Genomic DNA, 21602 nt, shown 5'->3' on the forward strand with positions numbered 1-21602 from the left:
TGTTTATAATGTTTAATAAAAATTATATTGTACCAATTTTTAATAGGAACACTGAGATCACAGTCACCGAAGATGATTTGTAAACTTAGAATGGACAGACTTAAAAATTGTATTTATATTGGGCTGTTAAACATCTGCTTTTCGTAAGAACTAAATTCTGGCTCGACTACTGATTTAAAAAAATAATGCAGTTTGTCGTCAAGTGCAGAACGGTTGTTTCGTAAATTTACATGGCTGAACATTCAGCACAGATGCAAGTTTTCCTTCCCTCCACTGTTTTTCCAAAGTTACTAGTAACCTCTGTAAAAAATAAAGAAAAGAGTTTGTGGGTTCCATGATGTATCCACTTAGTCCCTGATACTGTTTTTTTTCTCTGAAATATTAAGAACTGGCTGAAAAGGCAAACATTATTGGCTTGGTAAGTATCCCAGGAGGCCAGGCATTGTAGGGAGTGCCGTCTAGAAAGCTGGGGCATCCGGAAGCTGACAGCGCACCGAAAATGAACGTACGATGGAATGGTCTTAAGTTTACCTCTGGAAATCAGCCTGTGAAGGTCGATGATGACCTTTCACGTTACCGTCATGATGACTGTGACTTGTCCTTTCACTCTTCCCCTCCATTTCTATTCCTGGTTTTAAACCTGGAATAAGAAAAAGAGAGGTTTTTTTTTAAAATCAGTTGCAATGAAAATAAAGTTAACACAGATTAACTTCAGTTCACATAAGAAGGGTACTAAATTTCACCCAAGGTAGAATGAAAGTATTGGATTTGAAATGTCTACATTATTCTTGGAATATTTGTATTACTCTTATCATACTTGAATCTTTATGAACAGCACAAGACAGTCCTGTGTATCATATAGCTGGTCCTGTACAATGTTTGGTTCTCTGTAAGGCCACATATGATTTGTTTGCATCAGAAAGACGTGTCTTTATTGGTAATGTATTATATAGTGGCAAATTAGTTAAGTTTGTATTTCAATTTTTAAAAATTCAATGAACAGCAGTCACAATATTAAAACCAAGCAAATATCCAGTAAAATTCTTATCTCTAGAAGCAGATTATACGATCTAATATCATACCCTTATTTTAGATGGCTGAGACACGTTATTTACTTTTCTGTCATTGCCAGTCCTTTACTTTTAATTTTTGTCATAGTTTGTGCGATTGTTTGCCTTATCTTGGAACCAAAAAATCTGGGGAAAGGTTCAAGTCTTTTCGCTGTGTGTTTTCCCAAACCTGAAGTTTCCTGGATATGAGTAATATAAAAATAAGCTGGAATCTGGCATACTCATTAATACAAAACCATATATTTATGCAGTATATCTATGTATACATCTTATATTTACATGTGTAGATACACATGTGTAAAAATTTATATGGTTTTCTATATAAGTTTTTCATTCAATTGATAATATAATTGTAATATAAAAAATAAATGACATTTTTTCTTTTAAAGTGAGTAACTCTTGATCTCCTCCCTCCCCACGCTAGTGGTCAGTAAGTATCATAAGTGCTACCCTGTGAAGTTGTGTTTTGATTTTTTTTTTTTTTTTTTGAGACAGTGTCTCGTTCTGTTGCCCAGGCTAGAGTGCCGTGGCATCAGCCTAGCTCACAGCAACCTCAAACTCCTGAGCTCAAGCGATCCTCCTGCCTCAGCCTCCCGAGTAGCCAGGACTACAGGCATGTGCCACCATGCCCGGCTAATTTTTTCTATATATTTTGAGTTGTCCAGCTAATTTCTTTCTATTTTTTTAGTAGAGATGGGATCTTGCTCTCTTGCTCAGGCTGGTCTCGAACTCCTGAGCTCAGATGATCCACCTGCCTCGGCCTCCCAGAGTGCTAGGATTACAGGCGTGAGCCACCGCGCCCGGCCTTGACCATTTAAATAATGTGGCAGCCTATTAGTCTCTGTTACTTAGAGTGTTATGTCCAGGTCCAGCTATTTCAAAGTCAGCTATTTTTTCATGGTAAATAGTTGAATTGAAATCAAAAGGCAGAGTCCTTTCCCCTCCCTCAAGAAAAAGATTGCCAGAAATCAATATGTTCTGTATTACTTATTCCTCATTGTCTATTAGTGTTTGGAGATTGCTAATCATATGTAGTATAATGTTCCAATATAATTTTTGGCATCATATATCATTAATTATTTTCTATGCAATAAACCATTCTTTTTATGCCTTAAAACAACTTTAGCTACTAAAGAAAAATGTTATACTTTAGGGAATTAATTCTGTTTCTGTCAGCAAAGTATTAACAAACCTCCTTCTTCTTTATCGGAAGATTACACTAGGTTACCTTTCTAGCACTGCTTCACTGAAAACCTGATAAAAGTAAAAATGACCCCTGATTGGTGACCTGTCCTGAGACTGGGCGGAGTGTGGATGGATCATAAATACCCACTGGAAGCCATAGCTTTGGGCTTCCCTAAGTATAGTGTACTTTTTATTACTGGGTGTGTCTCTGCTTGTAGGGGACCCCTGGATACATGTTCATGGGATGTTTCCAGTCTGAACCAGTGTGGTTCCTCTACCATTTGTGTGGTCTTGCTGCTTATCACGTGACCTGTCTGTCGTAGGGGCTGGAGAATGGTCCCTGGACTCCTACTGAAGAGGCATGCTCGATGCTGTCCTGGTAACATGCGGTGTTCCTGGCCTGCATCCTTCTGCAGAGCTAGTTTGCGTCACATTTTGGCCTGTTGAGTCTTGTTAGTTTGTCCTGCTGAACCCAAGACCACTGCTGCTGGTTGAGCAGAATAGGCCTTGTACTATCGTAAATATTTAATATGAAAAGTATAATGACAACTAATTCTTCCTTTATTTTTCAGAAATGTGTTACAGACGAGTGTTTCTTTTTTGAACGACTGGAATCTAATAACTACAATACTTACCGGTCAAGGAAATACTCCAGTTGGTATGTGGCACTGAAACGAACTGGGCAGTATAAACTTGGATCCAAAACAGGACCTGGGCAGAAAGCTATACTTTTTCTTCCAATGTCTGCTAAGAGCTGATTTTAATGGTAGCATCTAATCTAATTTTGCGTGAAAGAAGTAGTATATTTTAGAAATTTGTTAATCAGAGAAAAAGAAAATAAATGTGTACAGCTCAGTTTGGACAACTGGTCAGACAACTTTTTATCCAATAGTAAATATTTAACCATTGTCTCAGTAAAGAAAAATAGCAAAAATTCATGGAAAATGTGTAGACTTCCCTCCCCCTTTTATGTAGCATCCGCTGTTATCCAGTGAAGCTTACCTACAGCTATAGTCTTTTTCATACATTTGCTTTATTTGAAAAGAGGCTTTTAAAATGTGCACATTTACAAACAAATTTTATTCATGGAAATCATATGCATTAGAAAATTAGAGTCAGATATTTAATCAATCCCAAATGTTCACTACTTCTTGTAATATGGCATACGTTAATCTATATGTACAATTTACTTAAAAATTTTGTTCAACATGTAAATGTGAATTTAATCCATTCCTGGCATAGTTTTGTAATTCTCTGGCAGTTCCTTGTGATACAGCTTATAGAACAGGCCTGTGTAAACTGCTGGAAGTTCTTCCATGGTCAGATCAATCTTGTCAAACCCTTCTCTGTACCCATATAGCAACAGTCTAGCAACTCTGCTGGTGATGGGAGTGGTATTTTCAGCCTTGACCAGGTCATTGAGATCCATCCATTCACATCTTAAGCATTCATGCTGGCAAAAATTTATGGTAAATGAATGTGGCTTTAGGCGGCAGATGATATACATATCTGACTTCCCAAAAGCTCCGGGATTTGTATGCTGTTGTCGAATACTCAGGAGGGACCTGAATTCTGATTTTATACCAGTCTCTTCAAAAACTTCTCGAACTGCTGTGTCTCCTACATAAAAGAGAGAGGTACAAATCGATAAGGATCACATTTTTAGAAACTTTATCATCAAAGATTTTCAGTTAAAATAGCATTACATTCAAGTTTTAAAAGCAAAACATTACCCTAAGAAAGTAAAGTTTTCAATACAAACTCTTTGCCTTCTGGACATCCTGAAATACCAGTGTATTTTCTTACCACTGTATAAGAAGCTTTTGAAATAGTGAATATGTTTTTAGCTGCTACTTGGAGGCTTATCTACCTGTACATTGTTAAGGTCACCTCTTTTTAACTTCTCCCTGCTCTATTTAGCAAAAGGTAAAAACAGGTTGCAAAAGTTACAACATATGTTGCAAAGCTGCATTTAATATTGTAAAATATTTCTTCATTATTATCCTATTCCTGATCATCCATCAAAACTGCCGCCTCTTCCATATAAAAGTTTGTTGAGCTGCAGAATGTATTGAACTATGGAATGATTCTGATCTCTCGTGGTGATCTTGGGTGGGACTCTCAAGCCTCCAGGTCAGCACAGATTCGTTTATTACCATTTTGTTATTATGTTCCTCTAGTTACGCTGTCAGTAAAACCCCACCAGAGTAATTTTTGACATTTCCTTTGTTTCTTGAGATAAGATTCCAAAGAACTTGGATTCATTGTTTCAACATTAAATGCTGTGGTTGTTTAATAAGAAGTTTTCAAAAAACTTACAATATATAGAATTTTATAATACAACAAATATTTTTACATTACAAGGATGATTTTTCAATTAAATGAAATTTCTGTGGCAGGATTTTTATTGTCATTAAGATATTTTTGTGGCTTTTTCTAAACATCCAGACAGATCCCCTAAATGGACTTCCTAATTTTGTGATGCTCTGTCATCATCTCCCAAAGCATTTATTAGAAGTGCTTAAAAAAGCTGCCTTTCTTGACACCTTTGCTGGGAAGCTGCAAAGCTGTCACAAAGATTTTTGTTCAAATTCCCTTTAATGCTTCCATTGTTCTTGTTTGTCAAATAGTGAATGAAATTTGCCTTCTCAGTAATCCTACTGGTGAAAAATAGGCAAAGAAGAGGAAGTCACAGAAATGTGTCTCAATTCCTGTGTGCTCTGACTGTAGACTGTCTTCCCAATCCCCTGGATAGGCTCTTGTTTTTTGTCTAAGAAACAGCTATAGAAAGATGCAAAGCATTTTGAAATATAAGACATTTATCTGCCATTTTTCAATTACATGCTGACTTCCCTTATAATTGAGTTTTGCCCACAGGTTAAACATGGTTAGAAATTATATCTTTAAACTGAACAAATAAGAATCTAGGTTAAGAAAAAAAAAAACTTTCCTTAATAATAACAATAAATTTTAATCCGGCATAAATACATGTTTGTTATTAAATTTATTGTTAAAGATTGTGGCACTAGTCTTAAATTTTATATAATGTCTCCCTAACTGTTGTTGAAATGTTTATTTTTATTCTTTAAATTCTTTGAGAAATAATTATGGGGATCCTATTTAGCTCTTAGTACCACAAATCAAGAGTTCAGCATTCAGCTCATGAGTCTAGGCTGTTTGTCCTGGAAGCACCGGACAGGGCTTGTAAGCAAATCTGCCCTGCTCAGCAGTCACCATAGCAGGTGACTGAAAATCAGTAGGGCCTGGGTAGTTATGATCAGTTTAACTTGAATCAGCTTATCATTGACTAGACTGAAAATTGAATGGGCAAATAAGTACTTTTGTATCCAGGGTATGGGAGACCCCTTCTACATTAAGATGGAAATCTTTTCCCCAAGGATTTCAACATAAATTTAAATTTTTTAACAAGTTAAAGTGCTTTATTCTGTTATACCTTTATTATTTTAATGTAATGTAAGCTAAACTGAAATAACATTTACTGTTTTATAGGTTTGAAAAACTAAGAGATTTTTGTTTATTTTTGCTGATCAAAGAGATATGTTTAAATGTCATATTGTTCTGTTTAGTTACAGAACAATAATGAAATAGAGTTTATATTTGTTATTTCTATTTTGTAATATTTAATAATAGAGTTAGGTTGAAATAAAATATAATAGGAAAAAGTTTGCAGAATGTGGGTTTTTCTGGTGTTTCCCTCTGACTCTAGTGCACTGATGACCTCTGTCAGGCTCCACTGCTTTGCGGTTCTTTGGCTAATACAGGAGATTCTCCCCTCAGTGGTAATGAGATTTTTTAGGAAGGCAGTTTGACCATTTTAGTCTTACAGATACCTTTATACTCTTAGGGTATCATATTATACTAAAGCCTTGAGGATTGCATTCTATTTTATATATGCCCCTCTTATATTTTTTTAAACACTATGGATGAAAACGCTTCATTTACCTAGTATTTTCAAAGGATGAGGGATTTCAAACAAATGTTTCCCAGTTAACTAGTATTTACTATTTAAGAGCCAATATAAATGTTTAACCATTTGTGATGACAGTATCCCTAAAGTATATTACATACTTTCCTAAATACAGGGTTTAGAAAATAATTTCAATAATTCTTAGATGATTTGACTTCATCAAGAATATCCATTATTTTGTACTGTGTTTCAGAACAGAAATGCCTTCACATAGACATAGTCTTTCAGACCTCTACTGTCAGTTATCATTTCTAGCTGTGTTCAAGGCTTTGTTAATTCTAAGGCAAAGCTTTAATTTATATAATGCCTAGGAAGCATGGTTAATACCAATTGCAGCTTTTTTTCTTAATTCCACGTGACTTAGGCATACATATGATCTCTGGGTTGTTGTGACAACCACAAATACTTTTTAAAAAGTGGTGAATTTTTAATTATCTGTACTTAAAGAAGGATCTGGAGTATACTTAAACATTTGGCTTGGAAATGTGTTTCTTCATTTACATCTAAAAATAAGTATAACTGAAATTCAGAGGATCCATAAAAGTTCAAATGAAAACAGTCAGTTCATTTGAAAAGGCAAGATTCATAAGAGGAAGTTAAAGAAACCTTCTGCAGACTGCTTTTTGCCCAATATGGACTGGGTAAGGATGCAAAACATAAGCTTAACTAGTTCATACACTCACATGTCACATATGAATAGCGTGAGATAATTAGGTTGTAGAACAAACGGCCGCCTCTTTCAGCACTTGCACCACTACAAAATCATCTTTTATATCAACAGAAGACTTACATAATCTAAACAAAGGCCAGTAAGTACCTAAAACCAAGATTTGCTATTGAGACATCTAAATGCAATAAGTTTATTCATGAATTGTTAGGAGTTGGCTATAATAAATGTGTATAAGGCATTTTGATCTATTCAGCATTAAAAAAATAACTTCAAGTATATACACACTTTTAAATAAAATATTTAAAGATAATTTAGAAAATTGCCTTAATATAATTGTTGGGTAAAGAGAATAGGGGACATGCATGTTAAGGAAAAGGTCATGGAGAAATAATACTGGTATCAAATGAATTACCTGTTGATTTATTATGATGGAGATTGAATTTGATCCAATGGCTTAAGGAATGGGTAGGAAAATTTAGTTTCCATTTTTCTATTTCCTGTAAATCAGTGACATAAATAATTCTTAGCTTATTTCATAGTTCTCTTTTAAATATTGAGCTAAGTAAGTTGTGTTAGGGGGTTATTTCTCATTTGAGACTTTCTCATATATTTTACTTTGTTTTGGCCTCCTATTTAAAATAAATAGTAGATAAAATTTTCATAAAGAAAAGATTTCCATCACCACTGTTGTATAACTGATTTTATTATACTTATTTCAAAGTTAATTTAAAAGTTATTCTTGATGCTTCTGTGATGGAATGGTCAAGAATTCAATTCCAACAGCAATTTTAGTCATATCCAAAATAACCTTTAATACTAAACTTTACTGATGTATATCCAAAGCTTCTCCTTTTGAGAAAAATTAACCTAGAAGCAGTCATAAACAGAAGAATAGGTGGTATGTTCCCAATGATATTATTTATACTAATGGAATAAGTTGTAATATTAGAAATTTTGCTATTAATTTTATATCAGCTCTGATGATACAAAATTTCTCTGAAATTTTCTGACTTAGTCTGAACAAATTAGAAAATTTAAATTCAGATTCTGAGCTATAAATCAAGAAAGTAAACACATGAATTTCTTTAACATTTCCAAGCCAATTAAAAATATGTAAGATACTCACCAATATCTTCTCCAGGCTCTGACAGGCCTCCTGGAAACTTCCACATATTTTTCAACTGAAGTATATGGTTAGAAAATAAAGTTAACATAACATTTATTCACTAACACCACACCCCACACTAAGACTCTACAAAATCCATCCATAATTGGTCAAGGTGGTTGAAAATTTATTTTTGGTAATTGCATGCAATTTTTTTTTAGCTGCCTTCCCCCCTCCTTCCTTTCTTCTTTTTTGGGGGAGCTGGTCTGGTCTGGTGACTGAAGTCTTCTCCCACCTTTTTCTTCAGGAAACAGAAGTAGTTTGCTTTGGTTAATGTGATAAATTCTGTATGAATGAAACATTGGAGGGAAACATCTACTGAATTTCTGTAATTTAAAAAATTTCGCTGCTAGTTAACTATGAACAAATAAATAGGAGAATCTTACAGATGCTGCTATAAGTAAGTAGATAATACAGTATAAATTTAATCACTAAAGTATGCTGTTTTTAATTTTCACATCTATTTCCTGTATTGTGTTTTTAATCAGATATATTACTCTTAAGTTTTTATTGTATGTATTAATGATTTTATGTAAAAATGTAATTGCTTTTCATGGGTAGTGTGAATAAAATTGATTAGTTTGTGTTTAACTGTTTACCATTTCTTTGTGTTTTCTTGTCTACTATTTCTTTTTTTTTTTTTTGGTGGGGAGGGGCAGGTGGGAAGAACTGATCTTGGAATAGGGATAAATATAGAAAAAAACAGATTAAAAATAACTATTAGATGACATGGGACAATATTCTTATGGCTGACGTGATTATTTTTTTCTTGTTAGAGTTCTGTTATATCCATCACGATGACAAAAGCTGAAGAATGATTGAAAAATTATAACATATTCATAAGCGAGCTGTACCTTTGGCCAGTACACCTTATACTCTTCATTCATAAAACAAGTTGTGGACCTTTTACTGGTGTGTTTTGTGACCCACTCATTTCCTGGATGAATGCTTCTTAAAGGAATGTGTCACTTCTCAGCTATGCTAGGTTGGAGACAAGTGGCATGGTTCCCAGAGTTTCCAGAGACTGTTCATTATGTGGGTACAGAATTCAGGCTTTCCATTCTTCCATGTCTGGCTTAGGCTTAACATTAATTTACAAAGCATATTATGGTTGACTTTATTAATGTAGAACTATATCTCTATATCAATGCACTATCTTTTGGGTTCCATTTTGAAATAGTTCCAGAAACTTTGTTTCCACAAAAACTAGGCAGTCTTTTGTTGGTAGATGTTGGACTTCACCACCATAAATTCTAACAAAAGAAATGTTATAATGGGGCAGACAAACACTTCCTAAAAACAATAAAAGTCAACTTTTAAAATATTTACCTAGACTTTTAACTATAAATGATTGGAGATTAACTTTATATAGGAAATCTGAACTTACTAGAAAGAGGAAAATGCTAGATACAAGGATTGAAAATGGCTCATACAAATTTGATTTTGATTATTTCATGAATTAAAACATATATGGAAAGAGAAGTACTTTTGTGCTAGTAAGTAGTTTGTGACATTTTCTAGCTCCGTTAGGTTCAAAGAGTTTATTTTTAAAAAGCGTAAGCTTGAGTTCTAAGAGGGAGGTAGAGAGGCCTAAGTTTTAAACCACGTGGTTTAAAAACCCTGGTTAATGTTCTAGATATGATCAATAGTGAGATAAGCATGTCTTCCCACTCTTTCTTTCTTTATATTAAAATATAATCCCATTAACTGGGTTTAGCAGTATGACAATAACATTAAAATGCTTTCTAATATACAATGAATGCCTACTGTGTTCCAGACTCTCTGTTAAATATTTTTATAAAAGTTTCATACATTTAAATTTCATAATAATCCCATGAAAGGCTATTATTGTTCCCATTTTAGAGGTGATGAAACTGAGTGCATAAAAATGCTTAATAATTTGCCTGGGGTTACACAGCCAGTATATGATAAACTCAGGGTTAAAATCCAGGCCAGGCTGGTTCTAACCCTCTTTTAAGAAATTTAAAAAGTTGATTTGATATTTTCTCACTAATCCTTAACTACTGTCCACTCTTTTTTCATATACTTTTTGATCTTTTCCTAAGACTTAATGGGAACATTCTATGTAAGTCCAATCAGAATCCATATCCTTCAGAGCTTGTGAATTTGGAATAAAATCTAGTTTGGTGTCAAACATCCTTATATCTACCTGTTGTCTGTGAGTTTCCTATCTGGAATCTTCTGATTGGCATGAGATTTATTTCCTAGCTAGTAATTTATTATTATTCTATCTTTCTAATATATTGTTTCATGAGAAAAAAATTACTGAGGATGGGTTTTGAAAATTCAGCCTTTTTGAGTCTGTGTTTTTTGTCTTTGTTCTTCCTTTCTATAAAAGAAGACAAAATTATCTCTGCTTCAAGTGTAAAATTCCATGATCTATTTTTTCCCTAATCTTAAAAAAAGAACTTTCCATTCTCTTCTAAAAGAAATATTCTTAAATGTTCTTGTGCCTGGTTGCTTTGTTGGGTAATACTCAATGTTCACATAGATCACCCCTCCCTGCTTTGAGTTCATGAGGTCATTTAGTTCCTTAAGCATATCTGATTTTTACATATACTACATAAGGTAAAGGATCCTTTTAACTTATAAAAATATTTGATTTTAAACAATATTTAGAGTAGTTCATCATATTTCAGAATGGTGAATGGGTTGACAAATTTTCTTACACATTTGCCAATTATAAATATGTGTGTTTGTGTGTGTATGTGTGTTTGTAAGTAAATGGAAAATAAAAGACAATGTGGATGATGTAACGATGGTCTCATCTCATCTATTACTCTGCAGTCCTTTGCCAGTGGTAGGAATTGCAGCCCAAAAACTATGTATTTCAGGTATTAACAATGGGTACATTTTCTAATGCATTTTTCAGAGATACTAACAGAATGTTAGGATACCTACTCTGTTAAAGCAATTTCAAGTTTAATAGCACTGTTTTTTAAAAAACTTGTCTTTAAGATAAAGTCAAGTTTATTTTAGGGCTTCTAGGATGGGTGAAAAGGAATGAATCATTTTCTGATCCTTTTCCTTAGTATTTTCCCAGGTCCACAGACACTCATTATAGAACCTTCCCTGGGCATGGCTACTGAAATCCTGACCAGAAGTTGTGTTAAACACAACCCCCAAAAGACTACTAATTTCTTTCAACCATATCTCAAGAATCTAGAACAAGAGGACAGACCTGCTAAGCCTCTTCCACTTGGTTCTCTTACATCATGTGACTTTCTTTTGCTGCCTTTACTCCAACTTGGTGAGATGCTAGAAATTTGCTTATCTTTTATTTTCATTGTTCTTGTCTTTAATGCTACTATCACTTTGTAGAATTCAGGCCTACTGTATTTAGATAACTATCTCACTAGCTACAATATTATCACTGTTACCAATGAGATAGAAGCTATCAGAGTGTCATACAGGTTTATTCATTCATTCAACAAAAATTTATTGAGTGCAAGGTACCAGCCTTACAGAAATTAATATATAATATAGCAAACCCAGTCATTTTCTTTATCCTGCACCATGTATTATTCTTAATAATGCTTATCCCACCTTACATATTATTTATTTATTTTATTATTTCTATCATACACATTTGAATACAGGCTCCAAATGCAAGAAACTTTGCTTTGTTCACTGATGTATGCTTAATGCTTAGAGCAGGTCATATAGCCTTTTTGGTTTAAATAACTATCTATCTAAGTGATCCATAACTGCTTAGAAACAACTTTTAAAAATACCTTTCTATAACTCCTTAGGCATATCTAAATTTCTACATTTTATTTTTCTCTATAAAGAACGAACATTTGAAAAGCAATTTATAAAGCAGAGCAACTTACTTTATTTCGATCTTGTACAACCAATATTTTTCTAGTATTTTCATCAAACACAGCTCCTGATAGGAAAAAAAAATAAAAGATAATTGAGAAGTATTGATTTCATTCATCCTAGACTCCTCCCACACTCTTTATCTGTGGTCATAAAAATCATACCACTACTTGAAGCCGACTCATTCAAATATAGGCTGAGCATTCTTTATCCAAAATGCTTGGGACCAGAAGCGTTTTGGACTTTTTGGATTTTGGAAAATTTGCATATACATGATGAAATACCTTGGGGATAGGACCCAAGTCTAAACATGAAATTCATTTATATTTTATATATACCTTATATACATAGCCTGGAGGTAATTTGATACAGTATTTGTTTTAATAATTTTGTGCATAAAACAAAGTTTTGACTACATTTTGACTATGACCCATCACACAAGGTCAAGAGTGAAATTTTTCATTTGTGTTATGTTGGCACTCAAAAAGTTTCAGATTTTGGAGCATTCTGGATTTTGGATTTTCAGATTAAGGATGCTCAACCCACACCACCTAATCCATGAAGACTTGTAAAATCTCTCCAGCAAGAAAATGATTGCTCAGTTGTCCAAGTTCTTTTAACAATTTAGAGTACCTACCAATGATGGTTCTAGCATTTGCTAACTTGTAGGATAATCATCTGCATAAACTTCTTCTCTAGATTATCTATTCCTGATGACACACAGTTAAATATTTTTTTATCCTTTTATAGTATTTAGTGTTCAGACAATTCTAAGTACTTGTCTTAGTCCATTTCGGTTGCTATAACAAAATTCCACAGACTGGGTAGTTTATAAACAACAAACTTTTATTTCTCACAGTTCTAGAGGCTGGGAAGTCCAAGATCAAGGTGCCAGCAGATTTGGTGTCTGGTGAGGGCCTATTCCTCATAGATATTGCCTTCTAGCTGTGTCCTCACATAGTGGAAGGAGCAAACAAGCTCCCTGGGGCCTCTTTTATGAAGATGCTAATCCCATTGATATAAACTCTGCCTTCAAGACCTAGTCACCTTGCAAAGGCCCCACCTCTTAATACCATCATGCTGGGGATTAGGTTTCAACATACAAATTTTGGGGAGACACAAACATTCAGACCATAGCAGTACTTAAAAATATTTATCGAATAAATGAATTGACTTCTTCATGTTTATTTTTATTCCTTGAATCACTATACATAGAACACAGTCTGCACCCCCTGACAGTCCAAATCCCAAATATCTCAATATTCAGTTCAAGACCTCCCTGAAGCCAATTAAATTTCCTTGCCATGTATGTACACAACTTTATAACCTACTAATATATTGCTTTGGAAGACTTCTTTGTTTTATATGTTTTAAGTTCTAGTTCATTTCTTTCATTTATTCATTCATGATACACATTGAGTATTCTCTCTCTTTAAAAATATTTCTCTTTGAAGGGCAATCCTGGGTCAAAAATACAAATGACACTTCAATTATTTATATTAGGTTTCTTTAGATGCTATAATTTAAATATATTTGTATTACATAAAATGAGAAGATATTTTAAAAAAGATATTTTCTACACGTGTCCATGTTTTCAGTACTGAGTTCCTATATATAACATATTTAGGTCTTATATCTATTAATTGAGCTCCTATCATGTTTGAGGCACTTTTCTAGGTGCTGGGGATATAGTGGTGAACAAAACAAACAAAACTCCCTATCCTTACAGGGCTCACGTTCTGGTATGTGTGTGGAGTGGTGCCAAATAAATAAAAAATAAATTATACAGAACACTAGAAGGTGATAAATGCTAATTTATCTAATAATCTAATTGGACTTCATAAGGAATAGAATGCCAAGGTAACCTTAAATTTTAATAATTTGTGATTACTCAAATTGAGTAATGACAATTCCCTAATGAATTCACTATAAACATGAGCACAGTATCACAAAGGCAAAATCAACACCACTAAAACACAATTTGAGTGACCCCTGCTGGTCACAATATGAAAGTTAAGTAAATCCAAGGATACCGGGGATTAAATAGAGGTTCTTATATTATTATGATTAGTCTGGCACTGTGCTAAGTGCTTTATGTACATTATCTCAGGTATAAATCACAATAATTCTGAGTAATATCATTATGAGTGCCTGAGTTCACACAGGCCTACGAGGGACTGACAGCCAGTCTGGCTGTATTCTAGGTAGGCACTCTTCTCATCGTGCAACACAGCCCCATCGTGATGCTACAACTGCTCTCTCAGAGAGCTGACATTTCCTTCCAACCATTCATTCAAGAAATATTGAGTATCTGCTTTCTGAGGATATAGTGGCGAACAAGATAGATAAAATATCTGCCTTCAGGGAGTTTATATTATCATGGAGGAGATTAAGCACATGCTGTAATTTCAGGCTGATAAATGCTATGAAGAAAAATAAAACTTGATAAAGGGACACAGAATGATGGGATTGGTGTGTGTGTGTGTGTCAGGGGACTCTATTTGAGGCAGGAAGGTCAGGAACTTTTCTAAGAAGGAGACACTTGAGCGGAAACCTCAGCTGTAAAGAATTAGATAAACAAAGCTCTGGGGAAGCACATGGCAGGAAGAGGAGCCAGCAGGTGTAAAAGCTCTGGGTCAGACAAAAGCTCGCTAGGTTTGAAGAAAGTAAGAAAGCCATAGCTCACTCCGTCCCAGCCATACCTGCCTTCTGTTGTTTCTAACAACAAATGGCAACTATTTTCTCTCCATTTTCTCTCCATCTTAAGAAAACTCCACACTTGCATTACCTTGTCCGCATCCCCAATAACCCCTTCAAAGTCTATTAATAGTTATTCTTCAAGACTGGTCAAGTTCCACCATTTCCCATTCCCTGAACTCCTGTGATACTACTAAACTATAATGCATAACATAGTATTATACTGAGTTATAAACGGGTCCTTCACAGGCCACTCTATACATATATTACCAATTTTGTAGTAATAACTGAAAACTCTACAAGTCTATGCCAAAGAATAATAATTACTTGTATGACTTCCCAGTGAAGTGTGAAGCTATCACCAAATTATTGAGTAGAATCTTTTGAAGTAGAATTGAATGGAAACTTTCTGAATGTCTCTACTTGCTACAGGACAGTAAGACCATGGAAAGAGAAGACATTCTTAGACATCCTTGAACAACTTTAAAAGATTTCAAATGTGAAAACTACCTTAAAAACTCTTGTAAATTATATAAAGGCAAATAAAATTATTAAATTAATATGTATTATTGATTTTGTTTATTAAGACCATAAGGATTCCTTACTATTTTAGTTTTTGTGGAAATCTAAGAATTTCCTTAATCCTGGTTCTTAAGAGGTGGTACTGACACCAGCTGCAGCAGCAGTAGCAGCAGAAACAGCCAGAGAAATTGTACAAATTTTCGGGCCCCACCCCAGACCTACTGAATCAGAAATTCTGGGGATTGGGCCCAGCAGTCTATTTTAATAAGCCCTCCAGGTGATTTTGATGCAATCTACAATTTGAGAACCCCTGTTTTAATCTGAAGGGAAGTCTTTTCTCAACTTTCCTATGTCTCTGAAGCTAATCAGTAACTTCAAAATTCCACTATATATTTACATTATGCTATTTTAAACAACTATTTGGCACAATAACTTAATGTAAATGTCTTTAAGAAGCAATGTTCAAATCATTGAAAATTTTTGTTTGCTTTACTTTAAATTCAACATAAAGTTATCTTTCACTTCACAAATTCACATAATCTGTGCTAATGTTTTACTAGAATAAATTTATTTCCTGATCCCAATTCAGTGTTACTATTTGAGTAGTGAAGTTTGATTATCTGTGTAAAACATGTTCAAGCACATTTGTTGGAAAACTAACATGTTCTCTGTGCTGCCATCTGCTGATTCATAAGGCAAACTTCACCTGTTTAAAAGAATCATGTAAAATAAATAAATAAATAAATAAAATAAACGCACTATGTAATGGTCCCAGGAGGAGCAGTGCCTCTCATCTGTGGTTTCACGTTCTGTGGTTTCAGTAACCTGAGGTCAACCATGGTATGAAAATGTTGCATTACCACTCTTGTACTTTGGTGCCGTTATCAAGTAAAATAAGGGTTACTTGAATGCAAGCACTATGGTACCATGACAGTCCATCTGATAACAAGAGAGCTATTAAGTGACTAACAGGTGGGTAGCATATACGTTGTGAATGTGCTGGACAAAGAGATGATTCACATCTCAGGCAGGACAGGGCAGGAGAGGGAGATTACATCATGCCACTTAGGGGTGCGCAATTTAAAACTTATGAATTATTTTTTTCTGAAATTTTCCATTTACATTATAATGCCTATGTCATTGACTTCATCTCATCATGCAGGCATTTTATCATCTTGCATCTTCACAAGAAGAAGGGTAAATATAGCACAATAAAATATTTTGAGAGAGACCACGTTCATATAACTTTTATTACAGCATATTTTTATAATTGTTTTATTTTATTAGTCACTGTTAATCTCTTACTGTGCCTAACTTATAAACTAAACTTTATCGTGGATATGTTATGTATAGGAAAAAATATGGCGTGTACAGGGTTTGGTACTATGTGCAGTTTTGACATCCACTGGGGGTCTTGGAACACATCCCCTGTGGATAAGGGGGGACTACTGTTATCATTTAATCCAATAACTCAGTCTACATTAAAAAAAAAAAACTATCTGCTCAGCTGTGAGAAGCAAGAAATTGGGTGAGCCTCTAAAAAGTTAATGCGAGTTGTCCTGAGTTTGAAACTGACCTGCGACTCCTACTTGATGTGTAGCATATCCTGGTAATCTGCTGGGCCCTTCTCCCAGCCACAGAGTCAGCGTTGAAGAATCCGATTCTGCATGGTGAAAGCAGAAGCCCAGGGAAGCGGCGGGGGCAATAAATCGGCTCTGGAGGATGGGAATGTGCAGCCATACAGCTATTCTACCTTCTGATCTCCATTGCTGTATTGCAGCTAAAATGCAGGGAACAAAAGTCTGTAAATATTTTCCAGTGAGACAAGTGGAATAAATTAAAACTCACCTCATGGTGTCACCTCGTGGTCCAGGAAGCCATCTTTAAGCATGTTAGCTCTCTGGAAAGGGATCCCAAAATGTTCTGTTTATATTACCAGCATGGGAACTACCATGTTTTACAGTAATTACCACCTTGTTTATATGATTTTTCCATCAGACTAAATTTCTTGAGAATAAAGTCAGTATAGTCCTGACTTTATATCCATAACATCTAAGATAACGCTTGGCACATAATAAGTGTTCAATAGTTGTAGAATGGAAAAATAAACTGATCTAAACAAAACAAATTGAATGCTGTTCCTTTTAACATCCTGTAGTTTAATATTAATAAATGACTATTGTGGACTTCTGTTTTCCTTTAAGAGTTCTCTCATAATTTTTTATTTATAAATTTCAAAGTGGTTAAAATATAACTAATTCTTTTAAATTAATGTATGCTAGTTCTAGAAAGTTTGAAAATAAAGAAAAATATTAATGAAGAAATCAAAACCTCACATTTTATTAGCACAGATAAATTTAAAATTTTGATATTTTCCCATGATTTTTTGAATTAACATTATACCATATATATAATATCTTTCACTACATATTATATTTTAAATATTTTGCTATGTCATTGAAATTCTTTTAATGAATATGAATGTCTAATGACTGCATAGTTTCTCTCATATAGGTATATGATAGGCTACTTAACCAATCTTCTACACTTGAACATTTAGATTGTTTCCAATTTTTCTTTATTATAAATTATATTATGATGAACGTAACGACAGGTTTTCTGTCTTTGAGTTCTTTAAATCTGCCTATTTTATTACTTCAGATTGAGCCAGGGGGAAAAGATGCTAACATTTGAACCTTGGGAAGTTCCAGAGATGCTTTATATACATTATCTCATTAAGTGCTCACAACTGTGAAAGACAGTTATTATTACCTTAAATTTATGGGTGAAGAAATGAATATGTCACAGTTTTAGAGAGCTTTTAGAGAAACTTTTCATATCATTTTCTTCAACCATCATCTAAATCATAATAACCCTGTAAAGTGTGTGTTTGCACACACGTATTTGGAGGCTTGATTCTTTATTTAATTAATTAATTTCCTTTGCTTTCTCCCTTCCTCAGCTCTACAGTAAGACCCTGCCTGTTCAAGACCACATTTTCTGCCTCTTTGAAAGTCGGTGTGCCTAGCACAATGACAGGAACATGGGACCTTAAGACTTGTTGATTTGACTTAGCCTGCATTGAGGCTATGGATTAGATCCTTCTCATCTTGTTCTCTTTCTCTGATTAAATGTTTTTATTAATAAAATTGAGGTATGATTACATAAAGTGAGATGCATAAATCTTAAGCATACATTTGATGAGTTTTCACATATGCCTACCCCGCTAACTCACACTTTGATTAAGCTTATAAAACATTTCTATCACCCCACAGAGTTCCCATGTACTCCTTCCCAGACAATCCTTCCTATCAAACAAAAAAGATGGTTTCCAAAGGTATTGTTAGTTGCTGCTGTTTTATATCTTTACACTCTCTGCGTTGGAGACTCCATCGATTCTTACTGCTTCAACTAACACCTACGTAAGGGTGACTGCCCAGTCCTGACCTCAGTGAAGGTCATTGCACTCAGACATTTCCTGAAGGTTGCCACTTCAGGCTTCACAACGTATGTTCAAAACTGAATCCTATATCCCATATTAACTTCACTTACAAGCTTGTTTATTGAACCAGTGCTTGCCAGCTTAGAATTTTTAATTCCTTTTTCTTTTTCTCTAATAAACATTATTACTTTTTTCTCCTCTACCTCCCATATTCATCCTTCAAAGTCCAGCTCATATACCTTATCTTTGACAAAAATCTTTCCTAACCACTGCTTTTGAGATCTCCAGTATGTAAATTTAGGATTACTATGTTTTCATTACCTAATGATATCTCTTCCGTTATCCATTTTTTCTAATCATATTTAATATTCTATGTACTTGTAATCCTCCAGATTAACTATATATTATATAATTTAAATATATATATATATATAAAATATATATATATATATTTTTTTTTTTTTGACACAAGATCTCACTCTGTGACCCAGGCTGTAGTGTGGTGGTACCATCCACAGCTTACTAAGGCCTGGAACTCCTGAGCTCAAGTGATCCTCCTGACTCAGCCTCCTGAGTAGCTGGGATTACAGGTGCCACCACCACGCCGGCTGGTTAACCTGATATTATGCACTGGGGCTCAATTCATATTTATTAAATGATTGGCTTGCCTAAAGTCACATAGCTAGTAAGTGGCATAGCAAGGACCAGAAGCAGAGCTATTTCATCACTATTACAGATATACTGTATGTGAAACTAACAACCTATTGTCTGCTTATCCATCTAACTTGGAAGTTGTCAATAACAAACAGGAACCCTAAAGGAATAGTGGACCAAAAGAATAGTGGACACATAAAACTATTGCTAATACATTATACACAATCAATTTACTTGAACAGAGATAGACTTCCTATCAGGCTTTCTTCTCAGATTTTGCTTCTCTTTATAGGCATTAGCATTTGGTTAGTGTTATTTGACTCTGTTACAACAGAACTGTCAGTAGCTCTTAGAGGCAGCATAGTGCAGTAAGAACAGACCTAGAGACAGGGAAGTTACTTTATTCTCTCTGTGCCTCAGAACTATTATCTTTAAAATGGGCATAATAATAGTTATCTACCTCACAGGGTTGTTATGACAATTAAATGAATTAATATTTGTAAAGGTCCTAAAACAGTGTCTAGCACTTAGTAAGTGCAACAGAATTTGTTTTTTTAAAAAACATAAAAGTTTATGGTACTTCAGCATTTACAAATTAGTTTCATCTTTCATCATATCTATCCAGTAATTAGGGTTGGCATTAATGCACATAAAATAACCTAAGCGGCCAATATTTTTAGTGGCAATTTGCTTAATGCCAGGTGGCAGAACCTGGGACCTGAACCCTGGATGTGTGCCTCCAAATCCAACATCCTTTCTGTTTTACCATGCTGACTGGGGGAGTGCTTTGATCACCTGTTTGGTCGATGACAAGTATCAGTGTGAAATAAATACCCGTGCCTACCCACACTTATCTACATATATCAGAAGATAAATTGATTCTCTTACTGATGATATTGTTGGAATCTAAGTGGGCTTGCCAGCAATTATTCACAAGCAGGAATGAAACTGACGTGAACAGCTAAGAAGTTTGGGAATGAGGATGATTAAACAATAAAATAAGTAGCTATTATATTTACAGATTTGCTCACTGGCCATATTGCTCAATATGATAAAGATTATTTGAAGTTTCTTGTTAGTGTGAGAGGATTTTTCCATAGCTGAATTTCCTCCATGTCCTCAATTAGATTATATATAAGGCTCTCAAAGGCAGTTTGAGAAACAGGCTGCTCCACCAGATCACAGATTTCTCCCAAAGTGAAGGCTCCTCCATCCAAGCTTTTTTTCTTATCACTGGGCTCAAGGTTCAAAGCTAGTGGAGAGTTTTCCTATTGACTTGCCGACTGAAGCCACCCACCACGTGGCCTCCCTGGTTAATCATAAGACGTGTTGCCCTCTGAGCCTAACTAAACTTCAGCTCTTGCCCCGACAGCTCCTGATGCGATTTATGTACTAATGTGACCACTAAGAACCTCTCTGGTGCACTGATGATGGTCCACCACCTGCGAATGTAAGACAGTTTTGCCTTGGGCAAAGTCCCTGGCAGAACCTAGGCTCGGTAAAGGATAGTAAGTAACAACACAGTAATATTAACAAACATCTACTGAGCATTAAATATGTGACAGACATCGTGCTATGCACTTTATACGCATTATCCAAAGTAACCTTCAGCAATCCCATGAGCTCCTATTGCCCGAGTTTATGGATGATGAAATGGCGGTTTATAGAACTTGCCCAACATCATACATTTGTGACTAAAGAGAGGACTAGAAACCAGAACTGCAGATTCAAAATCTGGGATCTTTAACCACTTCACCCAAACACCTCAGAGACCTCCCAGAAAAGGGCGGAAGAACTCATGGGAGAAAACGGGTCCGAGTCAGGCGTACCCTCGCCCCTTCCCTCTGGGCTCAGTACTTCACTGGTGCACGGGGTTGGGGGCAGCGGTTATTTCATTAAACAGGCTCAGGAGCCCGGGAGCCTTTCGCCCCAGGCGCACTTGCCCTGCAAGCCCTTCAGGAAGGCGGCGGCGTCCAGGCGATCCAGCGCGCCGAGCCGCGCCAGGCGCACTGAGACGCCCCCGAATCTGTCCAGCTCGCCCCGTAGCTCGCACGCTCCGACTGGGGGGTGCTGCGAGCAACTCTGTCCGCCCGAGGCCCCGCGGTACCCCGCCGAAAGCCTGGGGTGGCAGGCGCGGGCCAGCACCGAACGCCAGTAGCCCCAGATCAGCAGCGGCGACATCGCCTTCCCAGCTTATCCGCTGAGCCTCCAAGTCACCGCTCCTCCACGCTCCCGTAAATTTTAGAAGAGTGCCACTTTATGTTGAACAGGCGTTACTATTTCGCAGAGTGCTGCCCGCCAGCCCCTGTCACCAGTTTGCCCAGCTCCGGTTAAGCGGAGCCACTTATTTTATTAGCTAGTTTTGT

At 35.4% G+C, this 21602-nt stretch overlaps 2 protein-coding genes across 2 annotated transcripts in view; one reads left to right on the plus strand and one right to left on the minus strand.

The window, feature by feature from the left end:
- The window catches only part of FGF2 (fibroblast growth factor 2), a 51949-nt gene extending 48936 nt beyond the window's left edge, over positions 1-3013 (plus strand). Inside the window, exon 3 of the mRNA XM_069493386.1 lies at positions 2828-3013. Within this exon, the coding sequence (XP_069349487.1) occupies positions 2828-3013 (186 nt within the window). The remainder of the gene's footprint in view (positions 1-2827) is intronic.
- A 183-nt stretch (positions 3014-3196) lies between these two features.
- NUDT6 (nudix hydrolase 6) lies at positions 3197-21433 on the minus strand. The gene is made up of 5 exons (XM_069493089.1): positions 21180-21433; positions 16717-16920; positions 11933-11988; positions 8040-8094; positions 3197-3875 (listed from the first exon to the last, which is right to left on the minus strand). The coding sequence occupies exons 1-5, from the start codon at positions 21415-21417 to the stop codon at positions 3478-3480; spliced, it is 951 nt and encodes a 316-aa protein (XP_069349190.1). The 5' UTR covers positions 21418-21433; the 3' UTR covers positions 3197-3477.
- Between the last annotated feature and the right edge of the window lie 169 nt (positions 21434-21602).

The sequence above is a fragment of the Eulemur rufifrons genome, chromosome 18, assembly GCF_041146395.1.
Source record: "Eulemur rufifrons isolate Redbay chromosome 18, OSU_ERuf_1, whole genome shotgun sequence".
NCBI lineage: Eukaryota > Metazoa > Chordata > Mammalia > Primates > Lemuridae > Eulemur > Eulemur rufifrons.

Bases quoted from the DNA above. Each gene is read 5' to 3' on its own strand.
- NUDT6 (XM_069493089.1), bottom strand. From the start codon at position 21,417: ATGTCGCCGCTGCTGATCTGGGGCTACTGGCGTTCGGTGCTGGCCCGC. The intron at 11,989-16,716 runs GTCAGTTTCAAA...TTTTCCTATCAG, and splicing joins ACATCAAGTAGGAGTCGCAG to GAGCTGTGTTTGATGAAAAT. The intron at 3,876-8,039 runs GTGAGTATCTTA...TCTTTTATGTAG, and splicing joins AGAGCCTGGAGAAGATATTG to GAGACACAGCAGTTCGAGAA.